Here is a 14,187-nt window from a genome sequence, read left to right on the forward strand (position 1 = left end):
ATTCAATCTTGTCGAGGGAGATCATTTTCGATCTTAGGATATATGTTAGCATATCAAATTCATGAGGTAGAATTTTCTTTCATGATCCTATATATGTTTGTTTGATATTACATGGCATTAGTGTATCTTAGTTTGAAATATAAAGAAATAAATAATCATAAGGATAAAATGAGATGAAATAATGTGGGCTCAAGCACGGGGGGGGCGCGCGGGGGGGGGGGGGGAAGATCTGCATTACAACTCGTCTAACCTCAAGCTTGACTCGTTTAGGAAAAAACTTACAAAAAGTTTTTCTTTAAGCGTTGTGTATTAACAAACGAATTTTTGTATCACATTTTTAAGAAAAGGATGAACTAATATTGACTTAAGTATTCGATAAATGAAGTCAATAATGGTCAATTGTGGTTTATTACTAGAGTATCTCTTTTTGATCGGTTGCATAGATTGAATAGACTCAATTGCTATGTTGTCTAACTTAAATGAACTAATATGTATGTTTTTTGAGTAAGCCTACCCTGTTTTCCCCCCTCTAAATGCATATTATAGTTGAGGTGGCAATCATGACCATTTCTCATATAAATATAAGTTGATTTGGTACATAAATGAACTACATATAGATTCATTTAAATCATCTCAAATTAGTTAAAGGTCAATCTTAGTCTACTCAAACTATATAGTCAATGTCATTATAGTCAGCTATAATGCAATTTGTTAACTTAATTGATGAGCCAAGTATCATTGTTAACTTAAAACCGGGACACACAGCCACCATGACCTGCACACATCGTCACTGTCACCGCCACCGCCTAGTTACAACCATACTGATTTTCTTGATATCAAATACCATTAGATAATTTGTAATTATATAGACTAGCTCATAGATAAAATTGTTTAAATTATGGATGGGCACTCGGCAGGCTTGAGAGCACCACCAGAACTGCCACTGTCGGCAGCCGCCATCAAGACTGCAGTGAATACCACGACTGCCACCTCCACCACTATCGGCACTACCTCCTACGCAAGGCTCCCCACCGCCAATAGCATCACCACAGGCTGTCTTAAATATAAATATCGAGAATGAACACGTTTTGATACTTTTTTATAAAGCAACTCATTTCAACCTAGCTAATTTTACTCCGATCTCATTTGACCACCCAACCCAACCCGCATGTTTATCTGTGCATAGTTATAATACCAAAATAAAACATTAAAACACTATGATAACAAATGACTTATTATCAGACATATATGCAAAATATATCTCATATAATAATAAACTAGAAATCCAAGTAAGTTTAACCAAACAATCGAAACAAGGTTTAGGTTATCCAGCAGTTCTGAAGATAAATATAATACATATTTTTCAGTAGAAACAAGCCACCAACCTTAAATTTTCACAATATAGCACCTTTGCCACTTTCAGCTCTCTTTCTAAGCTCCTCAGTCTCCTTTTGTGCTCTTTCTAAATTTTCTCTAAGCTTCCGAATTTCATCATTCGATTTCGTTTGAGCAGCATAAGCCATTTCTTCAGCCTTCAACCGAGCCACCTGTTCTTCAGCCAATTGCTGTTCAAGTCTTGTAGTTGTTTCCCTCAACCTGGACTCCACCTTTATATCATCAAATAAACCAAAATTATTATGTTTTAATCTCAAATAAGTAAAATAACTAAATTACAAATAAGTAAGACTACCAGTTCAGTAATCCGTTTAAGTTGCTCTTCATATGATTTGTGCATTTGTTCTGTCAGTTCAGAGATTTCTTGTTTTGTATATCCTTGTAAAGATTGAACTTGTTCCGTTTGTTCATGGAGCCTCTGAGTCCCTCTCTGTCAAACATATATAAGCGTGTAAACAAACTGAACAAAAATAACTGAAATATGTGCGTGTTCGTTCCTGTAACTTTAACTGAACAAATAAACAAACACGAACAATTAAACGAAGGGGGTTCTCTTGTTCATGTTCGTGTTCATTTTGAGAGTGTAAATAAATGGTTCATGAACGAACATAACCAAGTGAACATCAATTAAAACTTTAAAGGTAAACATGAACAAGAATCAATCGGACCTAAAAATTAATATAACTAGGCTAAGTTACTTAAACAAGCGTAAACTAAAGAACATAAATGAATATAAACGAAAAAACATAATCGAGCGTACATGAACAAAGGTTCACGAACATAAATGAGGACATGTGTTCATGTTCGTTCATTTAACTAAACGAACAAAAAGAAACTGTTCAAGATCATTCGTTTATTAAGTAAACGAACATAAACAAACTTCCCGTTTAACGGTTCACTTAAAGTTTGGTTCGTTTAAGACCTAAGAATATGCAAACTTTGTGACTGTGTAACATTAGTGATTGGTCAAAAACAAATAATGTGTTCACCTGTAATTCACAAAAAATTTCATCGGTATACGGCTTCCCGTTAGTCTTGGTCAACACCATGTTGACCAACGATAAAAGTTCTTGTACTTGTAGCATTTTCTTCCTTTGATCTTTTGTCCGGTTATCAAAAACAGCACATCTATCCCCACATTGGCTAAGTGTTTCCTGAAAACCAATATCAATCAATCAATCAATCAATCATACCCAGTAAAATCCCACCGACAGCAGAGCTATAGGTAGGGTCTGGGGAGGGTGGGATGTAGGCACACCGTACCTCTATCCAAAGGAATAAAGAGGTGGCTTCCAGAGAGACCCTCGGCTCTAAGAACATGTGTATGAAAAAAAAAAAAAAAAAAAAAAAAAAAAAAAAAAGTTTAACAGTTATATAAAAAAAAAACTACTACTAATTATAATAATATTAATAATAAGGTCGCAGTTTAACCGCAATATAAAAGCTAATAATAATAATAATAAAATATGTAAGGGAAATACCATTATGGTAAGTGACCTAAATAAGTTAAGTCTAAGCCCTAAGGTATTCAATTCTCTCTAGGAATCCTTAGCTTTAATCCTACTTCTCCACGAATTCCTGAAAACCAATATCAAGTATTAATAACATTCAACTGTTTAATAACCATCAAGTTTCAAACAATCTAACCTTTAACGACTCAGGACAATCTTCTAAAAACTCTTTCAAAGTCTGTTCATTCTCCTCAAGTTCATCACCACCAGTAAACACCACAATCATATAATCATTAATTTTGCTTCCAAACAAAGTCCTCAAACTGCTTATCGCAGATTCTTCTTCTTTAGAAAACCGGTTTCTCACCGAGAGTACCACAAGAACCGCATGGATACCGTCTCTCGCCATATTGATACATCTAACGATCTCCTTCCCAATAAACTCAGTATCAACAGAAGAATCAAACAATCCTATCATTATACCAGTCATTATCAGTCAAACAGTGTTGTAAAATTCAAAATTAGGCGCTGATTAATCAGATATCATAGGGCTGCCAATTCAATTTGTCCTATTCGGCCCCTATAATCGGTACTAGTGAAAATCGATAAAAAAAAAATGTCAATAATCGGTCAGAATAAATGGATCAAAATTTGGTTAAAATCGTTTGAAGTATTTGAAAAATTATACTCATTTTAAAACATTACATATAAAAGTCCAATGCCGATTAATCGCTAGTCAGTACCCACCGACTGACCGAGCCCTAGCGAGTTATACAACAAGGCAGTCTAGAACCAAACAACAACAATCAGTAATCATTCAAATTCTTAAAAAAGAGTTAAAATACCAGGAGTATCTATAACATTAAGCATCTGTCCATCATTCAACACAGCGGTTCTAAGCTCAGAAGTACTGGTTACACCAGCCGAGCTTGCTTTCGATACAAACTCTTTCTTTCCAAGTATGCTGTTACCCGTTGCACTTTTCCCATTACCTGTTCTTCCTACCAAAACCAGGGTTCTAAGTGCAACCGAAGGGTATGTGAACTCCCAATCATCATCAATTGAACTTCCACCAATGATTGGATGACAGTTAATAATCTCTACGTCAAAAGTTAAAAATCAATTACAAATTTACAACATAACAATATAATATAGAATATGATTTCTAATATGCATATAAAAATTTGAGAAGAAGAAAGTACCTGAGAGAGAGAATGAATAGGGTTTATGTTTATGAATTATGATCGTGTTGTGTTGTGTTGTGTTGTGTTGTGTTGTTGCAATTATTTAGTAGAATTGACGTACTCTAATAACACGGCAAGAATCGCGTGGTGAGTCAAACACGAACTTACCTATTTACACGCAATTATAGATTAACCTTTATTAATAGTATAAACCGGGTAAGACCACAACATCTAAAATGGATCAGAATTGCCTATTTACAATAAAATTGATTTTCAAGTCTTACGGGTCTGATCTCGGATTATTTGCAATAGACTTATAGAGGTAGGGCATCAAAAAGACCCAAAAACCCTTAAGTACCACCCGCGGGTTATAGAGGAGCCTCTCATATGCCACCCGCGGGATATATGGATCACCCGCATATCACGGTAGAGGAAGAACATCCTCATACCACGCGCGGAAGCATCCTGGCACCCTCAGAAGTCATCCGCAGGACAGGACATCTGTCTGCTAAAACGACCGGAAGGCAATACCAGCGGGACAGTTGTCACCAATTAACTATCCTCTAGAAGAATGTCCACGATTGTTACTTGAAGAATACGTGACCTACCAGCCAATGAGCAGAGGACACCTGGCCAGGTTGTTATAACCGTGCACATGGCCAGGGTGCAATTTGTCCTATCATTGGACGACGCGTGTCCAGGTTGTTATACCCATGCACAAGGAACGTATAGCTCAACCTATCATAAGAGGACACGTGTTCAGGCAGTTATCAAAGATCTTCTAGAAGAGGACAGCTGGCCCAATCACCTTCCTACATCCTTCGGCTATAAATACCTCGTCAACCTGCATGAGGTATTCATTCACTCACAATCATTCTGACTCATATATACTCTGACTCCTCTTAGTCTGTTTACTTCAGTACTTCTCTCTTTACGAACGTTACTGATTCTCACGCCGGAGGTTGGTTACAGGAAGACCCCCCCCCCCTCTTGTCCTTCCTGTAATGAGACTCACGGTGTCTGTTTTGCAGGTTCCGGTCACTGGACTTTGGGAAGTTACACTCATACCGTGTTAGTAGTTATCGCATTTTACCCTGTGGACTCATCAGATCCAGGACCCATACCAGGGGATCGGATCCGTATTTCTTAATTGGCGTCATCCGTTTTGGTGTTAAAACAGCAAAATTTTCTTTTCGTTGGTTTTTCGGTTCGTTTAAAGTATGAGTAAACTTCCTGAAAAGCCGATGGGAACTCCTGCACAAACATCACGTGTCATTAATACTGAAGCACCTGAGGGTATTGCGTCCAGTATATTTGCATGTGGTACAGCTACAGGTTCACGAGCCACTGGTACAATTCTTGGTGGTCGTACCCTTGAGCGTGTCATCGCTCCAACTGGACCAACTCCTCCTGAGTTAGGTCACGTTACGGCTCCAGAAGGTTCTAATCTAGGAGACCTTGGACGAATTATGAGGGAGACTCTCCGAACTCACTCATTATTAGATCTGGAAGGTGATTCCGGTGATTCTGATATGGAGAGATTCCACCATCATAATTCCAGATCCGGTGGACTGTTGTCCCCGGATGAATGGCTTCAAGCTCAACAAGAGAGTCTGAGAGCGGAATATGAGCGTAGGGTGTGGAATGCACATCTTCACGCTTGCGCTCTGACTTACGAATAATCTCCTCGGAGATCTCTTTCTCCTCCTCCAACAGTGAGGGGAAGTCAGATCCGCTACAGTCAACAAACCGAGCATGAATTTGTTGAGCCACGAAGGCTACGCCCTCGTCCTCGCATGGACATGAGGATGCCTTCTCACTTTGATGAATATGATAGTTCCGACTCAACGTATCACCCGGGAGACTACAGTTTTTACACGGGTGATAGCAGGATGAGTTCAAGGGCAAGAAGCAGTCGTCCGCGTGATGTTGTCCGCCATACCGAGTATCACAGCGATGCTGAGGAAGACTTCACCAAGTCATACCGTCCGGCAGCCTTTGCCGAGAAGTCAAAATTTATAGCTAGCATTGCGACAGCACCCTTTCCTGTCAATGCTAAGATACCTACAACGGTGGGTAGATACAATGGCATGACTGATTCAAGTGATCATCTGCAGAACTTCGTGGCGATAGGTGGTGTAAGCGGATGGACACTCCCATATTGGTGTCACATGTTCGCATTGACACTAACAGGGGCAGGGAGGGAATGGTTCGAAAAACTCCCTGATGGTCAAATCTCTAGTTGGGATGATCTGGTGAAGAAATTCTCACAACAGTTCAGCCAACAGAAGAAACATATGTTGGAATTACGTATGCCCGAGACACATACTTATACTAATGTGGCTAACTGTGTTTGATCCAAGTCGGGTCATACCCAATAACAAGCTAGACGACACCAAATGTATTCTTTTAATGAGTTGGTCATTTAAATGAATACCGAACACTACGTGTTTAGAAAATTGGTTTTCTAAACAAACACAGTTGAGGATTTAAATAAATTATCTGGGTAATTTGTTTATATATAAATTAGGAGATGTTTTAAATGGTTAAAACAAAAACACAAAAAAAAAAAAAAAAAAAAAAAGGTAAAACCGGCCACCCATGTGGGTGGTAGTTTTGTCCAAACATATTTTGTCCTTTTGTGTTGACAACCTCCATATAGACCTCCAATCAAAAGACATGCAAATCAATCCTCTCTTTGTTATTTTTTTTTGAATTCAAGTGAGTTAAAAGAAAAATAACAAAAAACTCTCTCTTCCTCCTCCAAAAACTCACGGCCAAAGAGGGGATTTTGGGAGAGCTTGGTGAGCTTGTTTAAGTGTTCTTAAATCCTAGCAATCACTTGGTGTTGTCACAAAAGCTTGGGGTATCACTATCTTGAGGTCTTCTTCTTTGGAGGCTTGCCATTCATCCAACATCATCTTCAACATCTTACTTATTCTTCTAAAGGTAGAAGAAGGTACAATTTACATTTTGTGAGCATATTGTTCTTGTAATTTTGATCCTTGTTCATTGGGTTTTAGTATTAACATATTGGTATGTCCATAACAAGATTTAAAATCTTAGCTTCCGTTGCGTTTTTCTAGTTAAATATGGTTAACTTGACTTTGATAAACTTGTATAAAACCCAACAACATACGCGTGACCAATCAGAGATTCTGGATGTTATCCGCCGAGATAATGAATCCAACGAAGATTTTATTACCAGGTTCAATGACGAAAGTCTGAACATTGGTGGGATAAGCAAGGATATGCTTCGCGGTGCCTTCCGCAAGAATGTCAAGTGTGACGAGTTAATACGCACACTCACTGGTAGGGATGGAATGCCAAAGGAGTGGGACGACCTTATGACTTCGGCAAAGTTATTTGCCAACACCGAGAATATATTGGGGGATAACAGTTCGAAACAAAAATTCAAAGTTGAGTTTCAAACTCCACGACCCAATAAATAGGCAAAAGGCCCAATTTGGTCAAGACTTCAGCCGAACACCGAAGCATCAAAACCATTTGATGAAAGATCCCTCATTGGCAATAAGAACAAAACAGGACCCTCAAATCAAGGTCCTCACAGGTGGACTCCTCTTTCAAAAAACCCCGCTGAAATTCTCACCACAGAGAATGTAAACTTCCGGAAGCCACAACCACTCACAAGGAGGTCGTTCCTTGATACTAAAAAACATTGTTCGTATCATAATGACATTGGTCATAATACGAACGAATGTAATGCTTTGAAAAATGAAATTGAGGTGGCTGTGAAGTCCGGGAAACTTGAACACCTGGTAAAAGATGGAAAGCCCGGGACTGGTAAAGCTCCCATCCAAAAGCAAGTCAAGGACTTGAACGTCCATATGATCCAGGGCGGACGTAAGGCGGGAGGAAAGAGAAGAGAGTGTGATGAAGAGGAGTGGAAAATGAACCAGTAATTTTTCCACAAGTGAAAGGTGGTCCAAGTAATAAAAATCCCCTGATTATTACCGCCCTCTTCGGTCACTACCGTTCTCAATATGTGTTCTTTGACACTGGAAGTACATAGGACATCATGTATGAACAGTGCTTTGAACAACTTAATGACGGGGATAAAGAAAGGTTAAAACCCATCCATGCTCCGGTATCAGGATTTGGAGGGGAAATAATGCATCCGCGTGGGGTGATTTCTTTCCCGGTCACCCTGAGAGATGGAGTTCACTCAAGGACCGAGGAGGTCGAATTCTTAGTTTTACCTGCAACGTCAAAACATGATATCATCCTGGGGCGAGAAGAAATTGGAGATTTCAATGCTCACCCATCCACAGCTCACGGTGCGGTGGGAGTTCCAACCAGCACCGGCGTAGCAATAATCCATGACAATCGACATTGCTTTGCAACTGAAAGTTCAAAGCCCAACAAGATTCCAAAACAATCTCTGAGGACTGAACCGGAGAAATGGGTTTTGAACAAAAAGTTTCATGAGAAAACTGTAACAATTGGACCTGCTATCTCTGAGATAGTAAGGACTTTTTTGAAACAGTTGCTGTCAAAGAACATTGATGTCTTCGCATGGCAACACGCGGACATGACTGGTGTTCCGCGGAGCATTGCGGAGCATAAATTGAGGGTAAACCCTATGTTTACACCGATTGTTCAAAAACAACGTAAGATAGGTCCGGAACAAACAAAAACAATGAATGAGCAAGTTCAAGACCTCTTACAGTCTGGAATCATCCGACCAATTCAATATCAGACATGGGTTGTCAATCCGATTATTGTTCCCAAAAGCAACGGGACATGGCGGATGTGTATAGATTTCAAGGATCTAAACAAGGCGTGCCCCAAGGACTGTTATCCATTACCTGAAATCTCCCTGAAGGTTGATGCTGTGGCACCCTTTAAATTCAAATGCTTTCTGGACGCCTACAAAGGCTATCATCAGATCCGCATGGCCACGGGTGACGAAGATAAAATAGCATTTCGTACCGATCAATGCACCTTTTGTTACAAGATGATGCCTTTAGGACTGAAGAATGCGGGAGCCACATATCAACGATTAATGGACATAGCATTTAAAGGTCAAATTGGTCGAAATTTGGAGGTTTATATGGACGACCTCGTGATTAAAAGTGTTGAGGAAGACCAGATCTTGAGGGATATCGAAGAAACGTTTGAAACCTTGAAACGTATCAACATGAAGCTGAACCCAGCTAAATGTTCGTTTGGGATGGAAGAAGGAAAGTTCCTCGGAGTAATTGTCACGGGAGCGGGCTTCAAAGCTAATCCAGAAAAAGTCCAAGCTGTAGCCCGCATGCCTTCTCCTTCCTCCCTCAAGGAAGTTCAAACGCTCAATGGTCGATTGGTTGCTTTAAATCGTTTCTTGGCAAACCACGCAGCCAAATCTTATCCTTTTGTTTCAACACTAAGGAACTGCCTCAAGAAAGCACAATTCAAATGGACCGCGGAAGCGGAACAAGCTTTCTTGGAGGTTAAAAAATGTTTGAAGGAACTGCCTAAGTTAACAGCACCTTATGCGGGAGAGACTTTAACGATGTACTTGTCAGCATCAGACATTGCTATCGGGGTTGTCCTCCTGACGGATAGGAAAAACATTCAAACACCGATTTACTACATCAGCAGAACACTGTCAGACCCGGAGACAAGATATTCAATGTTAGAAAAACTTGTCCTAGCATTGCTCTATGCTTCCCGACGCCTCCGCAGGTACTTCCAGGGGCATCCCATCAACGTTTTAACCGGATATAAGCTCAAGAACGTCCTCAGCAAGCCAGAATTGTCTGGACGATTAGCAAAGTGGGCCATCGAGCTAGGTGAACATGCGATAGAATATAAACCTAGGCCAGCAATTAAGGGACAGGTGTTAGCGGACTTTGTCACTGAAGTCCCGCAACACAAAGAAAAGGAATGTTTGATTGAACAACAACCCCAAGCACCTCCGAAACTAGGACAGATTTGGTCTTTGTTCACGGACGGGGCTTCAAGCAGTGAGGGATCAGGCGCATGCCTCAGGCTAGTCAATCCCGAAGGCCATGAGTTTACATACACCATAAAGTTAGTCTTCAAAAGTACTAACAACGAGGCAGAATATGAAGCTTTCTTGGCAGGCTTACGAATAGCCAAAAAGCTTGGGGTTAAACATTTGGAAGCCCGCGTGGATTCCATGTTAATTGCGGGACAGATCAACGGAACATATGAAGCAAAGAATGACATAATGGCTTCATATGTGTCGCAGGCGAAAGATTTGATGCTTCAGTTCCCCTCATGCAAGGTCATCCACATAAAGAGAAGCGAGAACAAATCAGCAGATGCTCTTAGCAAATTGGCTTCAACAAACTTTGAACCTTTTGCTAAAGACATCCGCATCGAAATATTGGACCGCCCTTCTGTTCCGCAACATCAAGTTTTAGTGATCCAAACGGGAGTAGAATCTTGGATGACACCCATTACAGCATACTTGTCATCCGGAATCCTCCCGGAGGGAAAAATTGCGGCCCGGAAGGTAAAACATAAAGCCTTGAACTATCAGATACATGACGGTGCTTCATACCGATGGTCCTTCCTCGGACCACTACTCCGATGTGTGGATGCCGAGGACGCGAACTATTTAATCAGAGAAGTTCATGAAGGCATATGTGGTCTTCACGCTGGCCCACGCATGGTCGTAGCAAAATTAATGAATGCCGGATATTATTGGCCGGGTATGCATCTAGATGCTGTGCACGAAATCAGAAAGTGTGATTCATGCCAACGTCATGTTCCTAATACGCTGCGACCAAAGAACGAGTTCATTCCAGTCACTTCGGCTTGGCCGTTCCAGAAATGGGCTATTGACATAATGGGACCTTTCCCTGAAGCCCCTGGACGCGCCAAATTCTTGATAGTAGTTATCGAATACTTCACGAAGTGGGTGGAAGCCAGACCGGTTGCTTCCATCACAGGAGCAAGTGTTAAAAAGTTCCTATGGGAATTCATAATATGCCGGTTTGGTCTTCCACTAGAACTCGTTAGTGATAATGGAACTCAGTTCGCGAACATTACTCAAATTTTCACATCTGTAGCCCACCCGCAAGCAAATGGTCAGGTTGAGAGAACCAAGCGGACCATCAAAGAAGGAATCAAAGCACGGTTAGGGACTAAAAGGACAGGTTGGATCGACGAATTTCCCCCTGTTCTATGGGCCTTCCGCACCCAAAAGAATTCCAATAATTCTGAAACCCCCTTTAGTCTAACCTACGGCACAGAGGCCATGATGCCGGCTGAGATTGGAATTCCATCCGCCAGAGTTCTATTGATTGATGATAATGATCATAAACTCCGGATGAACCTCGACCTCCTTGAGGAGAGGAGAGAATTTGCATCAATCCGCGAGCACAATTACAAACGCCAGTTGCAAAAGTACTATAACTCGCGGGTCAAGAGATGTAAATTCGATGCGGGAGACTTTGTCTTCCGCAATAATGAAGCCTCCGGGCAAGTTTGCCTCAACTTGGGAAAGACCTTAAAGAATTCAGAAAGTACTATCTAAAGGTGCCTACAAGTTAGAAAAGTTGGATGAGACCGAAATCCCTAGAACTTGGAACAGGGCCCAACTGAGGAAGTGTTACATATAGTATGTTTTTCTTTTTGGTCTGCATGCCTAAATAGATATTCACAACCTATGTAATTTCATCTTTTGTAATTCGGCTTATGCCTCATTTATGGAAATTTTCATTTAAGTCATTCACGACTTGTATTGTTATGAAATCCTTTATTGGCATACAAAGAAGATCCTACAAACACTTATATTATAAAAATAAAACAAAGTGTATCAGATACAACAAAAAACTTCTTCATTCATGCAAAAGGGGTTACAACAAGGAGAGTTTAATTACAAATAAAAAGGAAAAAAATCTATCTATGGCGCGACATTATTATGTCCCACATCCTGGTCTCCTGCATCATCGGCATCTTCTCCATCTTCTTCATCAAGGTCAAGAAGGAATTTTAATTTCTCGATGATGTCTTCCTTGTCCGCAAGATCGGATATTTGCTCTGCCAAAGAAAATTTCAAGGAATCAAAATCCTTTGTTTTTTGGATGAGGACAGCAGCAGTATCTTGGCCAGCCAAAATATATTCCTCAGGGAGTTTGGAAGTTGAACCAAACTTATAACCTTCCTGGAAACCTAGCTGGCGACCAGCTTGTTTGGAAGCTTTCAGGAGGACGGCGACACAGTTCCCAAGTTCATCACTCGCCCGGACATCGTCGATGACCTGTTGAAATAATTGTATATAAGTAAATTCAAACACTTAGATTATTTAAAATAAAAGAAATCATTTTTACCTTGGGAATTCCCTCCGCTAGCAGCCATTTTTTGTCTGCCTTGGCCCGGACAAGTTCCATCTTGTGTCCAGCACACTCTAAGGCTTGATCTCGGTTCTTAGCATTAAGGTCAGATAAACGCTTGTCCTTGGCTGCCGATTCAGCTCGTAGAGTCTCCACTAATTTGGCATGTTCATCCAATTGCTTTTGGAGAACAACCCTGGCTTCCTCGGCGGCGGACCGATCGACCTTCTCCACTTCCAGAGCTTGGCGGCTCTCTCTAGCCTCGTTCAAAGCCTTAAGAGCTTCCTCCTTGGCATAGAATGTTGAGGCCGCCTGTTCATCCCATTCCTCGTTCATCGCTAGCCAGTCTCGAGTTATTTCCCGACTGGTGGAAATAGTATTCGCCATGTGATAAGAGTTTGAATTTAACAACTCTTGGCGGATACTGCAACGACGACACTCCTTCTCAGCAGGAGGAAGACTCTCCTGAAAATACTCGAAGCATACGTCCACGTCAACGTTGAGTCTCGAAGTAAAGACCAACGTGGACGATGCGGAGTAGGATCCTCCTCTTGAGGAGCCGGGGAGGTCTGAGGACCATGGGGAAACATGCTCACACCTCCTTGATCTCTAAAATGATGAACATTATAAGAAGGTGACATACTGACATGATCAGTATTGTCAGTCTCCTTGTCCTTCAATGGAGAGTCATCAGCCACAAAGATTGGATCTTTGGAAGTGTTGGGAGGCAGAGATGGTGGTGGCAGAAGAGGAGTCGAACTCTTCAAACCTGAAGCACCTTCAGTAAGGTCATCCAGGTCCACTGAACAAATGTTAACAGTTGGTTAGAAATGTATTTAACTTATAACAGTTAATAAATATAAGGAACATTTAACTCACCCAAGGAAGCGTCTTCCGCGTCAAGTTGGTTCAGACGCGCTTCCAAGACAGCAGACTTTGCCTTCTTGGACTTCTTCTTCGGGGGCGGCCTTGGTTGGGTTAACCTTACACTTCCCAGCCACTTTGGAAGCACCCGCATCACCAGTGTGATGCTCACCCTCAGTCGTGACATCATCAGACGCGGGATGATTCCCTTCTACAGTAGTAGCAGCATCGTCTTGATCTGTTGCCTGGCTGGTAGTGGCTCGGAGGCAGGTGAGACCTGCAGGTGAGTCCACAGCGTTAATAGCATCAACTGGAAAATTTCCTTCGCAGAGCGACGACTCTTCGTTGGATGAAAATAGTACAATCACTACGCTGGAAGTAATAGCAGTCACAGGTCGGGGTTGTAGAATGCCCTCACCTTTTTGGATGCATTCCTTAACATAATCCTCACCTTTGGCGTACATCTCTTCGGAGACCAATGGTTCCGAGCGAAACGCGGTGGGAAACAGGAAGTTAGAACTGGTGCGCTCTAAAAGGGGCACATCCCTTGGATCAATTGATCGGCGCACCATCATTCCCCCTTCCTGGTCCAGTAGCGTATCAAAGGCGGAACCATCACCTACACAAATAATGATAAAAGTCAGAGATTAGACATCTGATTAAAGGAAGAGTAAGAGTGTTATCGGAATTACTCTTGTCGGTTCTCTCATTGTAAGGCTCTAATTTGGGGAACGGCCACAGACGGCTCATCTTCGCACTCACCATTCCCCCCTCATGGATACGGCGCATGGGAGTTGGCGTGGCGGTCAGGGTCGTGAACCATGGCTGACCCTCATGAGCAGAAGCCAAAATCACTGGCATGGCCTCTTCCGCCTTACAACGGGACATCGGGAACGGGATAACATCCTCCCTAATCCATAAAAACTTTGGCTTCCAGCCATGTAGGATACGGATCCATTCCGTACCTATAACATTCTTCCC

General features: G+C 41.5%; 1 protein-coding gene across 1 annotated transcript; it reads right to left on the reverse strand.

Annotated features, from left to right (window-relative positions):
- Positions 1 to 1,155: 1,155 nt before the first annotated feature.
- LOC143555949 (immune-associated nucleotide-binding protein 9-like) lies at positions 1,156 to 5,190 on the reverse strand. The gene is made up of 6 exons (XM_077045408.1): positions 5,124 to 5,190; positions 3,692 to 3,946; positions 3,043 to 3,317; positions 2,385 to 2,549; positions 1,691 to 1,825; positions 1,156 to 1,607 (listed from the first exon to the last, which is right to left on the reverse strand). The coding sequence occupies exons 1-6, from the start codon at positions 5,188 to 5,190 to the stop codon at positions 1,395 to 1,397; spliced, it is 1,110 nt and encodes a 369-aa protein (XP_076901523.1). The 3' UTR covers positions 1,156 to 1,394.
- Positions 5,191 to 14,187: the final 8,997 nt, after the last annotated feature.

This window comes from Bidens hawaiensis, unplaced genomic scaffold, assembly GCF_021521415.1.
Source record: "Bidens hawaiensis isolate Kalapana, Puna unplaced genomic scaffold, B.hawaiensis_p1.1 tig00018419_1, whole genome shotgun sequence".
NCBI classification, from domain to species: domain Eukaryota; kingdom Viridiplantae; phylum Streptophyta; class Magnoliopsida; order Asterales; family Asteraceae; genus Bidens; species Bidens hawaiensis.

Coding starts and splice junctions, on each gene's coding strand:
- LOC143555949 (XM_077045408.1), bottom strand. CDS start 5,190: ATGACGCCAATTAAGAAATACGGATCCGATCCCCTGGTATGGGTCCTG. Junction 2,550..3,042: donor ATTGTCCTGAGTCGTTAAAG/GTTAGATTGTTT, acceptor ATTGGTTTTCAG/GAAACACTTAGCCAATGTGG. Junction 1,826..2,384: donor AAATTTTTTGTGAATTACAG/GTGAACACATTA, acceptor TATGTTTGACAG/AGAGGGACTCAGAGGCTCCA.